The 14,895-nt window shown below is 45.9% G+C and overlaps 2 protein-coding genes across 4 annotated transcripts in view; one reads left to right on the forward strand and one right to left on the reverse strand.

Moving 5' to 3' along the window:
• Window positions 1-7,972, forward strand: part of LOC131260415 (serine/threonine-protein kinase Pak) — a 47,029-nt gene extending 39,057 nt beyond the window's left edge. Inside the window, exons 4-8 of one of the 3 annotated variants that reach the window (XM_058262125.1) lie at window positions 720-988; window positions 3,755-3,992; window positions 4,575-5,431; window positions 5,512-5,730; window positions 5,809-7,972. In XM_058262125.1, coding sequence (XP_058118108.1) covers window positions 720-988; window positions 3,755-3,992; window positions 4,575-5,431; window positions 5,512-5,730; window positions 5,809-5,892 — 1,667 coding nt within the window. In that variant the 3' untranslated portion in view covers window positions 5,893-7,972. The remainder of the gene's footprint in view (window positions 1-719; window positions 989-3,754; window positions 3,993-4,574; window positions 5,432-5,511; window positions 5,731-5,808) is intronic. The other 2 variants (XM_058262128.1, XM_058262127.1) reach the window with 2 other exon arrangements.
• A 2,499-nt stretch (window positions 7,973-10,471) lies between these two features.
• LOC131259573 (structural maintenance of chromosomes protein 6) lies at window positions 10,472-14,538 on the reverse strand. The gene is made up of 7 exons (XM_058261092.1): window positions 14,298-14,538; window positions 13,972-14,215; window positions 13,035-13,893; window positions 11,475-12,959; window positions 11,190-11,391; window positions 10,764-11,125; window positions 10,472-10,688 (listed from the first exon to the last, which is right to left on the reverse strand). The coding sequence occupies exons 1-7, from the start codon at window positions 14,406-14,408 to the stop codon at window positions 10,664-10,666; spliced, it is 3,288 nt and encodes a 1,095-aa protein (XP_058117075.1). The 5' UTR covers window positions 14,409-14,538; the 3' UTR covers window positions 10,472-10,663.
• Window positions 14,539-14,895: the final 357 nt, after the last annotated feature.

Here is a 14,895-nt window from a genome sequence, read left to right on the forward strand (position 1 = left end):
TATCTTTTATATTATCCATTTACTTTCGTTCAAAAGTAAATTTACAAACTTATCTCGAATTTAATAAAACTAACAATTTTGTTGCGAAATTTAAAAAATATAAAAAAAAATGTAATTTAAAAAAGTATTAGCAAAATGACGGGGTCCTTGAAAACTCGGGTCTTCAAACTGCTTTTTAATGTTATTACCCTATGATCCGTCTCAGATTGCACAACATAACTATACAGTCAATACGATATATTTCGTTGAATTGTTCTTTAAATGATTTATTTCAAATTTATAAACATTTATTGAGATTGCATTACAACCTTTTCCGTTTAGCTAATTCCAAAATAAGTATATGATTAGTACATCCTGCTGCGGAAAAATGGCTAACTTAGGTCAACCTCCCAGCACCTTTTCTTTTATCATTGTCCCAGAAAGCTCATGGTACGGCATGTATATTTAAGGCGTTAATGCCGCTTGACCTCACAGTTAAGTGGCTATAAACATAAGACAATGCTATCTCCGATTGCTGCATCCACAAAGATTGGACAGATGACTCCTCTTTCCTCGTTGACGATCGTTCTCCTTCCGCTCAGCATTGGCTCTACTACTACTACTACTACTACTATTACTCTATCTTTCGGCGCGATAAAAAGCCACAACCCCCGTCCGAAAATCCTCACCGCATCATTTCTCGCCGCATGTTGGATTGCATTATTAATTCTCAACCGTAGCATCGTCCATAGGGTCGTCGCTGAGCCGGGTGAGCAGCAGCAGTCCGAGCAGCACGCCGACGGACTCGGAGTCGCACGGCGGACCCGGGGCGCAGGTCATCTCGAGCAGCCACTCGCAGGCGTACAGTCTGGGCCTTTCGTCGCACAACTCGGCCGGCGACCACGACAGCGACGAGCTGGGCGTCCTCAGCGGCAGCGCCAGCGGCAGCATCAGCGGCAATGGCATTCCCCCGCCCATCGCCAGCCGCCCCGAGCGGACCAAATCGATCGTAAGTAGCACTTGCCTCATTTACCAGACGACAGTTTCAACACTCACCTTTTTAATATTTGGATGGTTTCTAGCCAATTAAATTTATTTTAATTTAATCAAATTAAAACATCCTGCAGAAATGAAAGGTTTAAAGTATTCAGTAACGTAGATTTGAATTAGCTTGTCAAGAGTAGGTTTTATGATATCATTTGTGGATGATTGCTAAAGAAGGAGAGATTAGAGTCATTGCAATTAATCACTAAAGCTTTAGATTTGCTATAGGAATAGTTTTAGCCGCCTCTAAATTTATTATACTGTATGTTCTGGGCAACCTAAAGGATTGCAACTCTAATCTTCATTAGAGATTTACGTGCTCAAAAGACGCTGTGAAAAATGCATGGAATGGTGGGATTTTAAGTGAGACTGTAAAATAAACCTCACCAGTATCATCTGCCATAAACGAACGGAATGAGGAGAGCTACATGGAACGCCCGAGTTTATAGCTTGTCGTTCTTTTATAGCTCAGGTCCTTTGGGACCCAAACTTTTGCTGGAGATCGATTTTCCAAGGTCTTTCCATCGATCCCAACCGGATCGAATGGGCCAAATGAGATTACTGCACGTACGTACGACCAATTCACGACACATGCGGTCAAAACATAGCGCCTTCTCTAGTCACGGCTTCTTTCCCTCAAGTCGATCGGGTTCGTGGCCTACCTGAACGAACTTACCCACGAACCAGTCGCTTCCACCAGTGGGTTTTGCGCCGTGCGGCTTCGTTCAAGAAAATGTCGAGGAAAACAGTAACGCAGGTAATTTGTTTACCGGTAAATATCACTGCGGTCCCATGATATCTTTCATTTCCTCTATCGCTTTACCTGAAATGCATGCACATTCCTTTGGCTCTTCCGGGGTCCCCTGTCGTTCTCTGCGCTCTGGAAATCCCTGTCCTTTAGGGAAGAGTTTGAACCTTGAAACACCAAGTTATCAGGAAGTTCTAACGTGAAAGAGAGATGTACTACGTGGCGTCAGAAAATTGGATGTTTCTGGGTAATGTTTATTAGTACCCTGTTGTGCGCCGCAGACGTAGGACATGGAAGGTTTCGAAGGGTTTTAGCGTCAGCATACAAATAAGCGCATGTACGCAAAACAAATCAAATGATTAATGTTTGGTTATGTTTATATTTCAAATCAAAACTCATCCTCCCATTGGAGTTTAAATCTGATGTGTGATTGCAGGAATTTGGGAATTCCCGACATTAAAATTCATTCAACTTACTTTTCCAACCTTTGGCGCCCAGCACTCCCTCTCTCTTTCTCTCTGTATGTTCCTTCCCTCCTCACGACGTTTTCTTTGTCGTTTAGACTTTCATAATCGAAATATGATAAATCTACCCGCGATGGCCGGGCGGAGCTCATTTTAGACAACCCGCCCTCGAAACCCTCACCAACACACACCAATCAGGTCGGAACATGCGAAGATTGCGACGAAGGAACCTCGTAAAATATGGGTTCCGTCCACATATTTTCTGTGCCGGAGGTATTCAACGTTCGAACAACACCCAAACGCCGAGCCGAGGGTGGATGGAATGCGGAAAGGGCGAAATGGCACGAAGCCATAAAGGCATGGGAACCGAGAAGGGTGGGAAGGGAATGGTTGATGACAAGATCCTCCGATGCATTCCAACACGGGGCCCAGAGAGAGCAATGGTGTGATTTGCATTATTGGCCCGAATTCGGTGCGAATGGGCCCTGCGGAGAGTTGCATCGCCGACACCCGGATCAGTTACTCTCGAACCGCCCTGGACACACCATAGGTGCAAGGGGAAAGATCCTTCAGAAGGCTCTACGTGCGTTTCTTTAGTCTTTGTTGTATATGTTTATAGTTATCAGTATCCTAGTACCAAAGCTTAGCTTGGATCATGTTTCAAGAGATCTACAATATCTATCAGGAAACGTTTCACCGTACGGTGTCGGGGATTATAGACCGTTTGTCGTTCATACTGCTGGTAAATTATGTTCTGATTGTGTATTTAATAAACTAACTTAAAAAAAACTTTTGCAAACCCGTATCAAACACTTTTTTTAAAATGTTCTCCTCGCGAAGTGAGGTGGTAGCTTTGAACCAACAAGTGAGGTAATGGGTACAACAAGCCTAGTGACAAGACAAATTTATCATATTTATATTCCAAAACTTTGTAACATGTTTAAAAGAACATAAAACACAACAGAAGCAAAAACGGAAAAAAACATATTCCCAAAGCAGTTTTTTCATGCAAAGAAGTTATTAAAATAAATAGTATTCTTTTTTGTTATGGTCGTGAAAGTAGCTAAATATAGGTCTTGGAGAAAATATGTCACAAAATGTAAAAAAGAATGCAGAAAATGAAACAAATGTGTATATTTTTCGGTTGTTTATATAACAGACCAAATAATATAATAAGTCCTTCTTGAACGATAACGTGGTTCTGTTTAAATGAATAAAACATTTTCAGAACGTGACATAAGGTATAAACTATCTATGAAGAATACACATACACCCTTTTTAGTATGCACATGAGGGGTTTTTTTTTTTGCATGTTATTGTCAATTACGACTACGACTAGACATACTTTTGTTGAACATTGCATCGCTTCAATACTATTGATTTCAAATAATTATTTTACATCTTTAACAAAAAGTGTCTGACTCCACCTTTATGACTATTAACCAATCATTCATGAGTTGCTTTACGAAAAAGTTTCATCCCTGTTAATACATTTTTACATCCATTTCCCCTTTTCCAGTACACACGGCCTATCGATGATCCGATCTCACCGCCAATACCTCCTCATTTGAGCGCCGCTGCGACGTACCCGGGCGCCGGAACTGGCGCCATACGCAGCCCGACGCAGTTCGACAAGAACAAGAACTCGGTCAACGCTGCCTCCCCGCAGACGATCAGCAGCCTCTCGACGGCGGCGGCGGCGGCGTCCACGAACCAGCAGAACTCGCTGCATCTGCATCACCATCAGCAACACCAAGGTAACTGCCGTACCACCGACTGTGCTTTCGCTTTCGACTGCGCTTTACTAATCGAACCACCAACTACTACTACCACTATCACTACTACTACTGCTGCTCCATTGCATTCGCAACCGCAACAACAACAACAACAACAACAACAACAACAACAACGATCGCAACCACCAACTAACCAACTGAAACCAACCAACCTAACCACTCTAACGCTAACAGTAAACGATCAAACGACGACCACCATCACCGTCACCAGCGCCACGCGTCCGGCGATCGCCGCTGCTACCGCCCCGCTGGCACGATCCGACGACGATCCCGACGACTTGGACGATCTCCCCTCGGAGCACAACGACGACGCCCAACAAACCGACGCAAACGACGACCAACGGCCAGCGCCGGAAGCGGAACCGACCGTCGCCGCCGCCACGGTGGAGGAAGGCGACGCTACTACTTCCATTACTTCCATTACTGCTACCATTACCACTACTACTAATAATACTACTTCCACGACGACCGAAACGAGGACTGCTTCTACGAATAGCCATAGTTGTACCATTACTACATCGCCTTCCGCTGCTACTTCAACAGGGGTGGGCCCGCTCGGGGCCACACACAACCATGCCGCTCCTTACGTTACAGCCGCAAGCAATGCCATCGCACCATCGTTGGTGGGCAGCAACGCGACTGGCGACAGCAACACGGGCTGCTACGTACCACCGCCAACGGTGCCGGCGACGCCCGCCGTCGGAGGGGCCGCCGCGGTGGCCGCCCTGACGGTGGCGAACGTGAACAATGGCACCGCAGCGACGACGACGCCGACGCAGCAGCGGGCGGCCAACCTCAAGAAGAAGAAGATGTCCGACGAGGAGATCCTCGAGAAGCTGCGCACGATCGTGAGCGTCGGCGATCCGAAGCGGAAGTACAACAAGATGGAGAAGATCGGCCAGGGCGCGTCCGGTACCGTCTACACGGCGATCGAGAGCTCGACCGGCATGGAGGTGGCGATCAAGCAGATGAACCTCAGCCAGCAGCCGAAGAAGGAGCTGATCATCAACGAGATCCTGGTGATGCGGGAGAACAAGCACCCGAACGTGGTCAACTATCTCGACAGCTACCTGGTGTCGGAGGAGCTGTGGGTCGTGATGGAGTACCTGCCGGGCGGTTCGCTCACCGACGTCGTCACCGAGACGTGCATGGACGAGGGCCAGATAGCGGCCGTCTGCCGGGAGGTGCTGCAGGCGCTCGAGTTCCTGCACAGCAACCAGGTGATCCACCGGGACATCAAGAGCGACAACATTCTGCTCGGCCTGGACGGCAGCGTCAAGCTGACGGACTTTGGCTTTTGCGCGCAGATCTCGCCCGAGCAGTCCAAACGGACGACCATGGTCGGCACGCCGTACTGGATGGCGCCGGAGGTGGTCACGCGGAAGCAGTACGGACCGAAGGTAAGTGTAGCTTAGAATCGGTTTCTCTCCCGAGGCGCCCACGGCTAACTGCACCTTCTCACGCTTCCGTGACGTTTTAGGTTGATCTCTGGTCACTCGGTATTATGGCGATCGAAATGATCGAGGGTGAACCGCCGTACCTAAACGAGAACCCGCTGAGGGCGCTCTACCTGATCGCAACGCACGGCAAGCCGGAGATCAAGGAGAAGGAAAAGCTGAGCACCGTCTTTCAGGACTTCCTCGACAAGTGCCTCGAGGTAGACGTCGACCAGCGCTCAACGGCCTACGAGCTGTTAAAAGTAAGGATCACAACCGGGGGGAAGGTCGAAACCGTGCCGTGAATCTAATCCTTTATGTTGCCATCCTCTTCTCAAAAGCATCCCTTCCTGAAGCTCGCTCGACCGCTCGCTAGTCTAACGCCCCTCATCATGGCCGCCAAGGAGGCCACGAAGGGCCACTGAAAGCGGGAGGACGTCGTTCCACCATCGGCCACCGTTGGTACCGACGATAGTGACGATAGTGGACCCGCTACTACTACTACGACCAGTACGACGGTTACTTCTCCCGCTGGCGCCGCCACTGCCGCTGACGCAAGGGCCGGCAATCCAGCGACAACCGCCACCGGTATGCCATCCTGTTCACCGCTGTTGGCCGCCGGTGCGTGCGATGGTGGCGCAGAAAAACGTGATAAACCCAGTATGGTGGCCTCCGTGCTATCGCCGTCCATCGATAACAGCTGCTAACGTGTATGCAATGTCTGTGTGAGTCAACGAGAACGAAAGAGAACAGGAGAGAGTGCGTGTGTGCATGTTGAACTTATGTATGTGTGTATGTGTGTGTGTCAGAGTGAGACAGAAGAAGAGAGAGAATGTAAGACCAAGGATGGTTTTGTTTGACCGGGGAACAGGAAGAACTATAACAGTTGAAACCACTTGGACCGGCGAGGGAATTTTCGGACCTCCCTGTGCCACCCAACGGGAACATGTTAATTATCAACAGAAAGCATGCATAGCAGAAGGCAAAACGATAACAAAAACAACAAACGAATTAATACACAAATCAACACATGTAAAAATAAAACAAAACAGACACACAAAAACAAATATATATATACGTTTCTTTGTTGACACGTAAAGTCAGAACAAATAGAACATAGTCTGGGTAAGACATTGCGAAGACTAATACTTAATAATGTAAAGAAAGAAAGTGATGTACACGTTGGCTTCCGCCGACGTACACTCCTCTTCGCGGGATGTAACAATATAGTGAACATTGTGGGGTTTAATGTATCGGAAAAGTGGCACTGAAGGAGAGAAGGTATCATAAAACAATAAACACATTATGAAACAAACTACCAGCAATGCGAGACAATGCTAGAGTAGGGAAAATGAAGAGACACGAAAGAAGTGAAATAGTAAAATATAAAACAACAAACAAATCTGAAACCACAGCAGAATAGTGTATAGTGATAGTATGCAGAACCGAACACTGGGAATCAGAACTACTAAGCAGTAAAAGAAAACAAATCTATTGCATTATAGAAAAGTATAGAAACGATTAAACGATCACTTAATCGGAAAACAAAGGAAAAGTAAAAAGTGAAACTATAAAGCAGGCTTGATCAGAACAGAAAAAAGTAGGAACAAAACGTGACCCATTGTAAAGTGTATATAAATAGTACAAAAACATGAGAAGGATAAAATAAATTAGAGGGACGAGTAAAAAAGTTGAAAGTATCGAAAGGCTTAACGTATAGAATTAATAATAAGCATAATTCAAACGCGAGCTAAATGAGATGGGACAACGGAACGAAAAGGACACCCAGAGATACTATTGGACTGATTAGATGGGGAAAAAGCATGTGTTGGCTCAAAAGGGACGGACGGTTGGAGAAATATGAAAAAAAAACAATGGAAAAATTCACCTAAACGGAAATTAATAAGAAAAAATCAATAGAAACACAGTTAGGCGAAAGACGAAACGAAAACATACATCAGTAAAATCGTAGCCATTATCTTTTCCCCCACCATAAGAACTATGAATGGAAATGAAAGTGTAAGGAAAAAATTAGAAACAAAAAATACAAGATCAAGAACACAATATAATAGTCGAACAACCCCGATAAACAGTGAAAAGTGCCTACAAGCAAATTTGAACGTACGTGGATTTGTCTCTACGTTTTGGGTGTGCATGTGTTTGTCTACGCTGTTCATTACATGGTTTTGAGTGCGCATTTTATTTGCTTTTCTAATCCACTCGATTTTTATACGACTTAAAGGAAGGCTTTGTTAGTATTCACATAAAACGTTAAAACGATGGCCAACTACCGAAATGTTCTTTCAAAAGGGGCCCTTTGTTTAATAAAATGTTCTCAAACGATGGATGTGAGAGGAAGAGAGAGTAAAACGTTCGTCGTGATAGTTTTCTAATTTTTCTAAATAATCGTTTCCAACCAATCTGCGTAACGTGTCGCGTTCTTCTATGTATCTCCAAAAACGGTGTAATAAAATCACTCATTCATACATGAGGCTAGCAGGAGAATATTTGGAAGAAAAGCATTGGAAGGTAAACACATTCTGGGAAAATGCAACACCTCACTAATGGTTGGCGTCACAAATAAACAGAAAGTATTATACCATAAAAAGAGGAAAAATATAGGAGAGAAAGTAAACAAGATAAAAATTAAACATGTTTGATCAGTTGCACATGATAAGTCACAGAAGCGCAAAAAAAAACTAGAAAACAACACATACGAAAGGAGTGGAAGGAAGTAAATTTCATTCATTATTCGCTCTCGCAACGTACAAAAAGTATGTTTTTGAAGGTTTGTGCATTGTCGGTGTAGTTTAATCGTTTAATTATGATTGTCGTAAATCATATTACAGTACATTTCGTTTTTCAAACGGGCGCATGTGTGAAAACGGTATAAACAAAGGATAGAACACGCTAGGATAGGAAGATAGGATCAAAAACCATTTGCATTTCTATGAACGTACTTTTTTTAAACGATCATTTTTGTATACTAATCGCATTTCGCACTTAGAGAATTGAGTTTGCATTGAGATAGTTCTTTTATGGATTGCTTTGTAAATTTATCATATCGATGTAAATTCCATCAACAACAGGCATGACTTTATAAAGCTTCATTAACGCTTTATGATGGTTTTTTTTTATTTTGTATCTAGTATGTGTTTTCTTAAATATGACACAACTCAATTCGAATAAGAAATCTGTAACGGATATCCTTGTGCATAATACTTTAAATAAGAGATGGATAAATTATGCTCCTTTGGAAACAAGCGAACACAAACAGTCCTCAATGTTTAATTATTCGACAATAAAACGACGAAAGGTAGAAGTAATGTATAAAATCGTTGATCAAGCCATACGAAGTAGAGCCCCATCTCGTTTTACTGTGTTTTTCTCTTCTCGATTTTCCTCTTTGATGAACATGCAATAATGTAACGCACACGTAAGCAGAGCTAAGCTAAATTAATCGTGGATTCTATCGTTATTATATTTTCCATTACACAATAGTGTGCGAAAATATCACATCGAACTGGTGGAACTATTTCTTATTTAATTTGATCGTAACGAGATAAACGGAGTTAAAAAAAAAACATAACGGCAGGTACTCACAGCAAAATCACATCATAAACCTAGATAGAAACTGACTGTTTCTTAAGTGTTAAAGTCAACGTGGTTGAAGGGAAGGGTTGCAAAGAGAAAAGTAATCCCACAGGAATTTGCAGGCAATCATCCATCAAACGCCATCAGACATAGAAAGAAGCGTGAATAGAAACGAGAGGGTAAAAATATTACACCAATTATACATAGAAGAAAAACAAACAAACAAACAAACAAAGCTTGCTACTTTTCTTATACCTAGTCGTCCCTCGTCGTACTGAGTTAGTTTTGGTATTAGTTCCCGTATTAGGTGCACACGCCCTTTGAGTGGAAACACGAGACGGGAAGGATAGTCCCCTGCCTCTCTGCAATGCAATTTAGTGCTGGGCGCTTTTGGAAAAGAAGATTGAATAATATTTATCCCCAAACCTTTCATTAAGCGAAACGTCGTATAATCCTCGTTCTATACAAGAAAGTAATTAAAAAAAGAAACATATAAATATATACTTATAAATATAAACAAATGACAAAAAATTAACGTTTCTTTTACTGTTTAGTCAGTCAACAACATAACAACAGAAGGCAACGCAAGCAAATGAAAAACAGAAAGCTGTAGAGTAGGTGGTGTACTATAGAGCAGCATATTGCATTAAAAAAAAACAAAGCACTATAGACACGATAGAATACCTTCTTGACCGATGCTACACGCATTATAGACAACTCAACAATTGTGAATAAAGAAATGACGCAAAAAAAAAGCAAACGCTGAAGATGGTTAACTGCTAAACAAACAACACATGCGAGTGCGCTTGAACAGCAGCAGAACTGCAAATCAGAAGAATCCGTTAGGTATGGGTTAGCTACACCGCGTGAAGTGAAAATCCAAACGGAAACATGTAAAATTGTAAAATCGTTTAAGGAATGTGGCTAGGATAGGACGAATGAAAACTAAGAGTAAAACGCATGGAAAGGGAAACCACTATATAATAGGAGTGAAGGCAAGGCAAAAATAAAGAAAACATTTTATACGATATACGACGAGCATCATTACATTGTTCTTTTTACATGGTAAAGTTACGCATTTCTTTCCCGCTTTTATTGAACGAACGTATCAATCAGTGCGTTACGCTGTCTACTGGGTTTCCAGTTCAGATAACCGCAGTAGGCGCTGGTAAATTTTTGGTTCGGAAATGTGGTCTGAAGTAACAGGCGAGCAGCACGCCGTGAAGCTAGCACAAAGCGAATTCATTCGAGAATCACATACGCAGCAACCGCTGCCAAACTCTAGCACAAAGTGGCTAACCAGCCGCTTCGCACAAGCGCCTGTGGAAGTACGAACGTACGTTCATTATTTGAAATGTCTGCGATGGTGCGCAAATGGAAACGAATGGAAAATTGACAACCTAATTTTTATAAACTTTGTTGTAGAAAAATATTTATTGACCAAACATTTTAACATTACTTGCAACAACTGGTAAATACTTTCATAACGCACTCATATCATAACGCCCAGCGGAACCGAAAAAAATGTCATGTAACAGGTCCTGAGGAATCCTCACAGATACGTAATTAATCTCATGTTTATTGTTTTAATTATGTTTCCTGTCAGCAACGCTCTGGATCTTCCATTCTGAAAGACAAAGTAGAAGAAGGGGAGTCAGCAAACATGTGTCATAATTAAATACGCCTTATGTGGATTAAATACCTGTGGATAGTCAGCTCGGGGGTGGCCTGGATCTCGCTCATGTCCTGCGGAGTCAGGAAGCAGAACTGCCGGTCCGGTTTCTTGTTCGCCTCGTTCAATAGTAGCCGGGTCATCGTGTGTCGGTTGACCTGGTCCGTGAAGACGTCGTACTCGTCGAGAAAGAAGAATGGCGTGTCGACGCAGGACCAGAGCGATATCAGGAAGGCGACGGTGGCGTACGAACGTTCCCCGCCCGATAACGACTTGGTGGTCGAGACGGCATTCTGGATGTTGCTGTCACGCGGCACAACCGAAAGCGCCAACCGTCCGTGCTCCCGATCGATCTTGATCGCACCGACATAGTTGCGGACCTGCATGATACTCTGTGGGCGCGAAAGAGGGTTTATAAGAGGTGGTATTATTTCGTTCAGAACAGACGCATCTTACCTGGAACTTGTGCTTCACCCGAAGGGACATATGTGACGTTAGCTTATGCAGATAGGCAAAGCGTGACTTGCGTGTGTTATTCAGCAGAGTCGTTATATCGCGCAATGACGATGAATACTGGATCAGCTCGTCTCGTTCCGCTGACTTTTGCGCCAGCTCTTCCGCAACGTCCTCGATGTTTTCCTGCGTTGCGTTCGCTTGTCTTGATTTATGGAAGGAGAAAAACAAAGTCAGTCTAGATAAAGCGAAACATTTCCAAACGCCAGAACCCGAACCCGCCCGTACCTGATCCGCTTTTCGGTGGAATGAATTTTTTTCTTCAACTGCTCGACCGTTTCGAGTGGCTCACCATCGCCCTCCTCCGGTCGCTCGCTCGCTACTTTCAGTGCTTCGTCGCGGGCCCGCTCCAAGACACTTTTCAGTTTGCCGCGCGTTTCCACTCGCTCCCGGAGAGCCTCTTGGGCGCGCTGCAAAGCTTGCTGCTTCACCTTGTGGTTCGTCTGCAGATCGTGCCGCTTCTGCTGTTCACCCTCGATGCGTGCCTGAATGCGCGCAATGTCCTCCTCGACGGACGCCATGGCGTCCTTTTTCTCCTGCACGGTCCGCTCCTCCGATTCCACGCGCTCTCGGACCGTCTCCACGACCGACTGTTCGCGAGCGATCGCTGCCTGCAGCTTGCCACGTGCCTCCTCCAGCTGCTGCAGCTCGGAGCGCAACGTCGTTTCCTCCGTTTCGTCGACAAACACGGCCGACGACAGCTCCTCGAGCCGCTGCTCGATCGAGAGCAGCTCCTGTTGAAGCCGCTTCAGTTCCTGCTGGCGCGCGTGCAGTTGGTGTGTTTTCTCCTGCAGCCTGCCTTGCTCCTGCTCGCAGGACCGGTTAAGCTCGACTAGCTCACGCTGTAGCTGCTCCTTGCGCTGCTGGGTCTGCCGTTTCAGCTCGTCCATGCTGACCTGCAGGTAGCGGGCCGGTCTTTGCTGCAGCCCGTAGCTGCGGTACTTCGGCTGCGGATAGAACTCCGAGCACGGCTCAGACACGATCACCTTGTTCAGATTCTGCGGCACATTCTCGATCTCGCTCGTCAGCTGAATCGCGATACTCTGATGTTCCGTCACGAGGATCGTGTCGATGGCGGCACTATCGATCAACCGGTTCATTACAACGGGATCCTTCACCTTGATCAGGTTCATCAGCAAGTGCGTGCCGTCCTGCTCGCGCACGCAACCCTGCTTCACGTCGTACAGCTCCTTCACGAAGCGCCCGGTAAAGATGGTGCAATTGTGCAGATCGGGAAACTCGCGCTTCAGCAGCGCGTCCAGCGTGCTCCAGTCGGCCTGCGAGTTGACGAAGAACGCCGACAAACAGCCCCCGAGTGCCGTCTCGACGATGGCGCTCCACTTTTTGTCCCGCACCTCGATGTACTGGCCGAGCGGGCCGCGCGGTAGCTCGGAAAACCTACCCTGCTGGTATATCTGCCGTATGCGAGCATCCAGGGCGGGCATGTTTGCGCCGTAGATGGCTAGTTTGCTGCGCGGTGCCGACTCGAACTGTTCCAGCTGCCGGTCAATCCGGGTCGCTTCGTTCTGTTTCGCCACACGCGCGTACTGTTTCTCTTCGCGACTGTCCTTCAACTGTGCCAGCGTGTTGTGCATCATCTCAACATCCCGCTGCGCGTTTGCAATCAGTGCCGTCAGTTCCGTTTTGCGCTCCCCGAACTTGACCATTTCGCTTTCATTTTTCGCCTTTTCCCGCTCCATCTGCGTCATGCCACTGGGTCAAAAGGAAAGAACAATTATGTTTAATTATTGTAATAACCACAACGAGCTCAAGATGGCCAAGACTTACTCCTGATTTCGCTCCTGTAACGCCTGTTCGATGCCACGGATCTCTTCTTCCACTCGCCCAAGACGATCGGTACCCTTCCTGATCGCTCGTTCGATTTCGGCCTGTCGTTGCTGGGTTTCCTGCATCGTCCGCCGTACCGCCGCGTACGCTTCCTTAAGCGTCACATACTCCGTCTTTTTACCCTCGATATCGACCCGGTGCATTTGCATCGTACGCTCCGTTTCGACGACAAGCGACTCCCGGTTGCGAATGCGATGCTCCTGTTCTTCGATCGACGAGCGTAGCTTTTTCAGCTCCTCGTCCACCGAGGCCAACTGCTGCTCCTGATCAGACACGGTACGCCACGCGACCAGCCCTTGCAGCTGCTTCAACACCTCTCCCAGCCGACCGGCCGACTCCAGGTTCTGGTGCTTTTCCTCCAGCACCTCGATTTCCTTGACCAGATAGCGCAGGCTCTGCTCCTTCACCGTCAGCACCTTGCGGGCCTGTTCGGCGATGGTGACGCAGTCGTTCAGCTTCAACTTAATCGTGTCGATTTGGGTCGCCTTCGTGAAAAACGTCCACTGCTTACCCTCGTCCGAGTCTTTCAGCAGCGAACGGGCCAGATCCTGATTGAGCACGCAAATCGGATTGTCCACCTGGATGTTGAACGCAAGCAGTATCTTCTGCAGCTCGCTGCGGCTCGTCGAGACCACCTGCCCGGTTTCGCTCTTTAGCTTGTACGAGCCGCCGCCCGACAAATTGATCGTACGCTCGCAGATAATCTTTCGGCCGTACTTTTGACGCTCGTACGCATCGAAGCTGGCGTTCTCGAGGTGGATTTCCACCACTGCCTGTGACTCGCCATGCTTGATAAGATCTGCAAACCAACCAGAACAAAGGGCACGCAATTATGGATCGGAACTGGACTACTCCCCGCAAGATTGCATCCCATTACCTTTCAAACTACTGCAGCGATTCGTTTGGCCCGCACTACACCCCAGACCGACCGTCATAGCGGCCAAGATGGCACTCTTGCCGCTGCCATTTTTACCAACAAGTAGATTGGCCCGCTTGTTAAACTCTACTGCTAGGTGCCGGTGGCACATGAAATTTTTCAACACCATCCGAAGCACCTTTCCGTTGCGTATGATTTCCATCCCGCGCTCCTGGTGATTTTGGCTGGCATTCTCATTGGAGTTCTATAGAGTACCAAATGAAGTCCCAGAGATGTGTGAAAAACGACTTGTATCGTGGAAAGATAGAAATATTCTGTGTGCTTACCGTTTCCGTGCAATTGGTTTCGTTTGCATCATCGTTGGTACGGCTACGCTTACCAAACGACGCGCTCGATGCTGCCTTCGACTGTTGGTTTCTTTTACGAGACTCCAGCATTCTCTTATTACCTCTACCGCATAAACGATAATTAACTACGAAACAGTGAAATAAACTACATCAACAACACAGCGCACGGAGGTGAAACAAAGGAAAACAACCAGAATTGCTTCTGGATAAAATACAAGAGTTTACTTCGATTATTGAATTCCCGGGTTTTCGTGACGATACGAACATGACATTCGTAGAGGTTGTGTTTTTAACACCATGTTCAAAACTTCACAGTTTCAAATTGATCGCTCGTTCAAAAAGTACAGCGTCATCTATGGGCGGATGGCTGAATTATGTCATTCAAAAATGTAACTTAAAAACATATCATTTTTCTAAATTAAATTAAATAAATAAAATATAAAACGTTTTTTGGTAAACCAACACAACATACCACTGTTTCTTCCACCACACGCAAGAATACTTTCAATCATCCATAGCCAGTCATCACCATACAGGTCCATTACACGAGCCATTACGTAAAAGAGATCGGAATGTT

Source organism: Anopheles coustani, chromosome 3 (assembly GCF_943734705.1).
Source record: "Anopheles coustani chromosome 3, idAnoCousDA_361_x.2, whole genome shotgun sequence".
NCBI lineage: Eukaryota > Metazoa > Arthropoda > Insecta > Diptera > Culicidae > Anopheles > Anopheles coustani.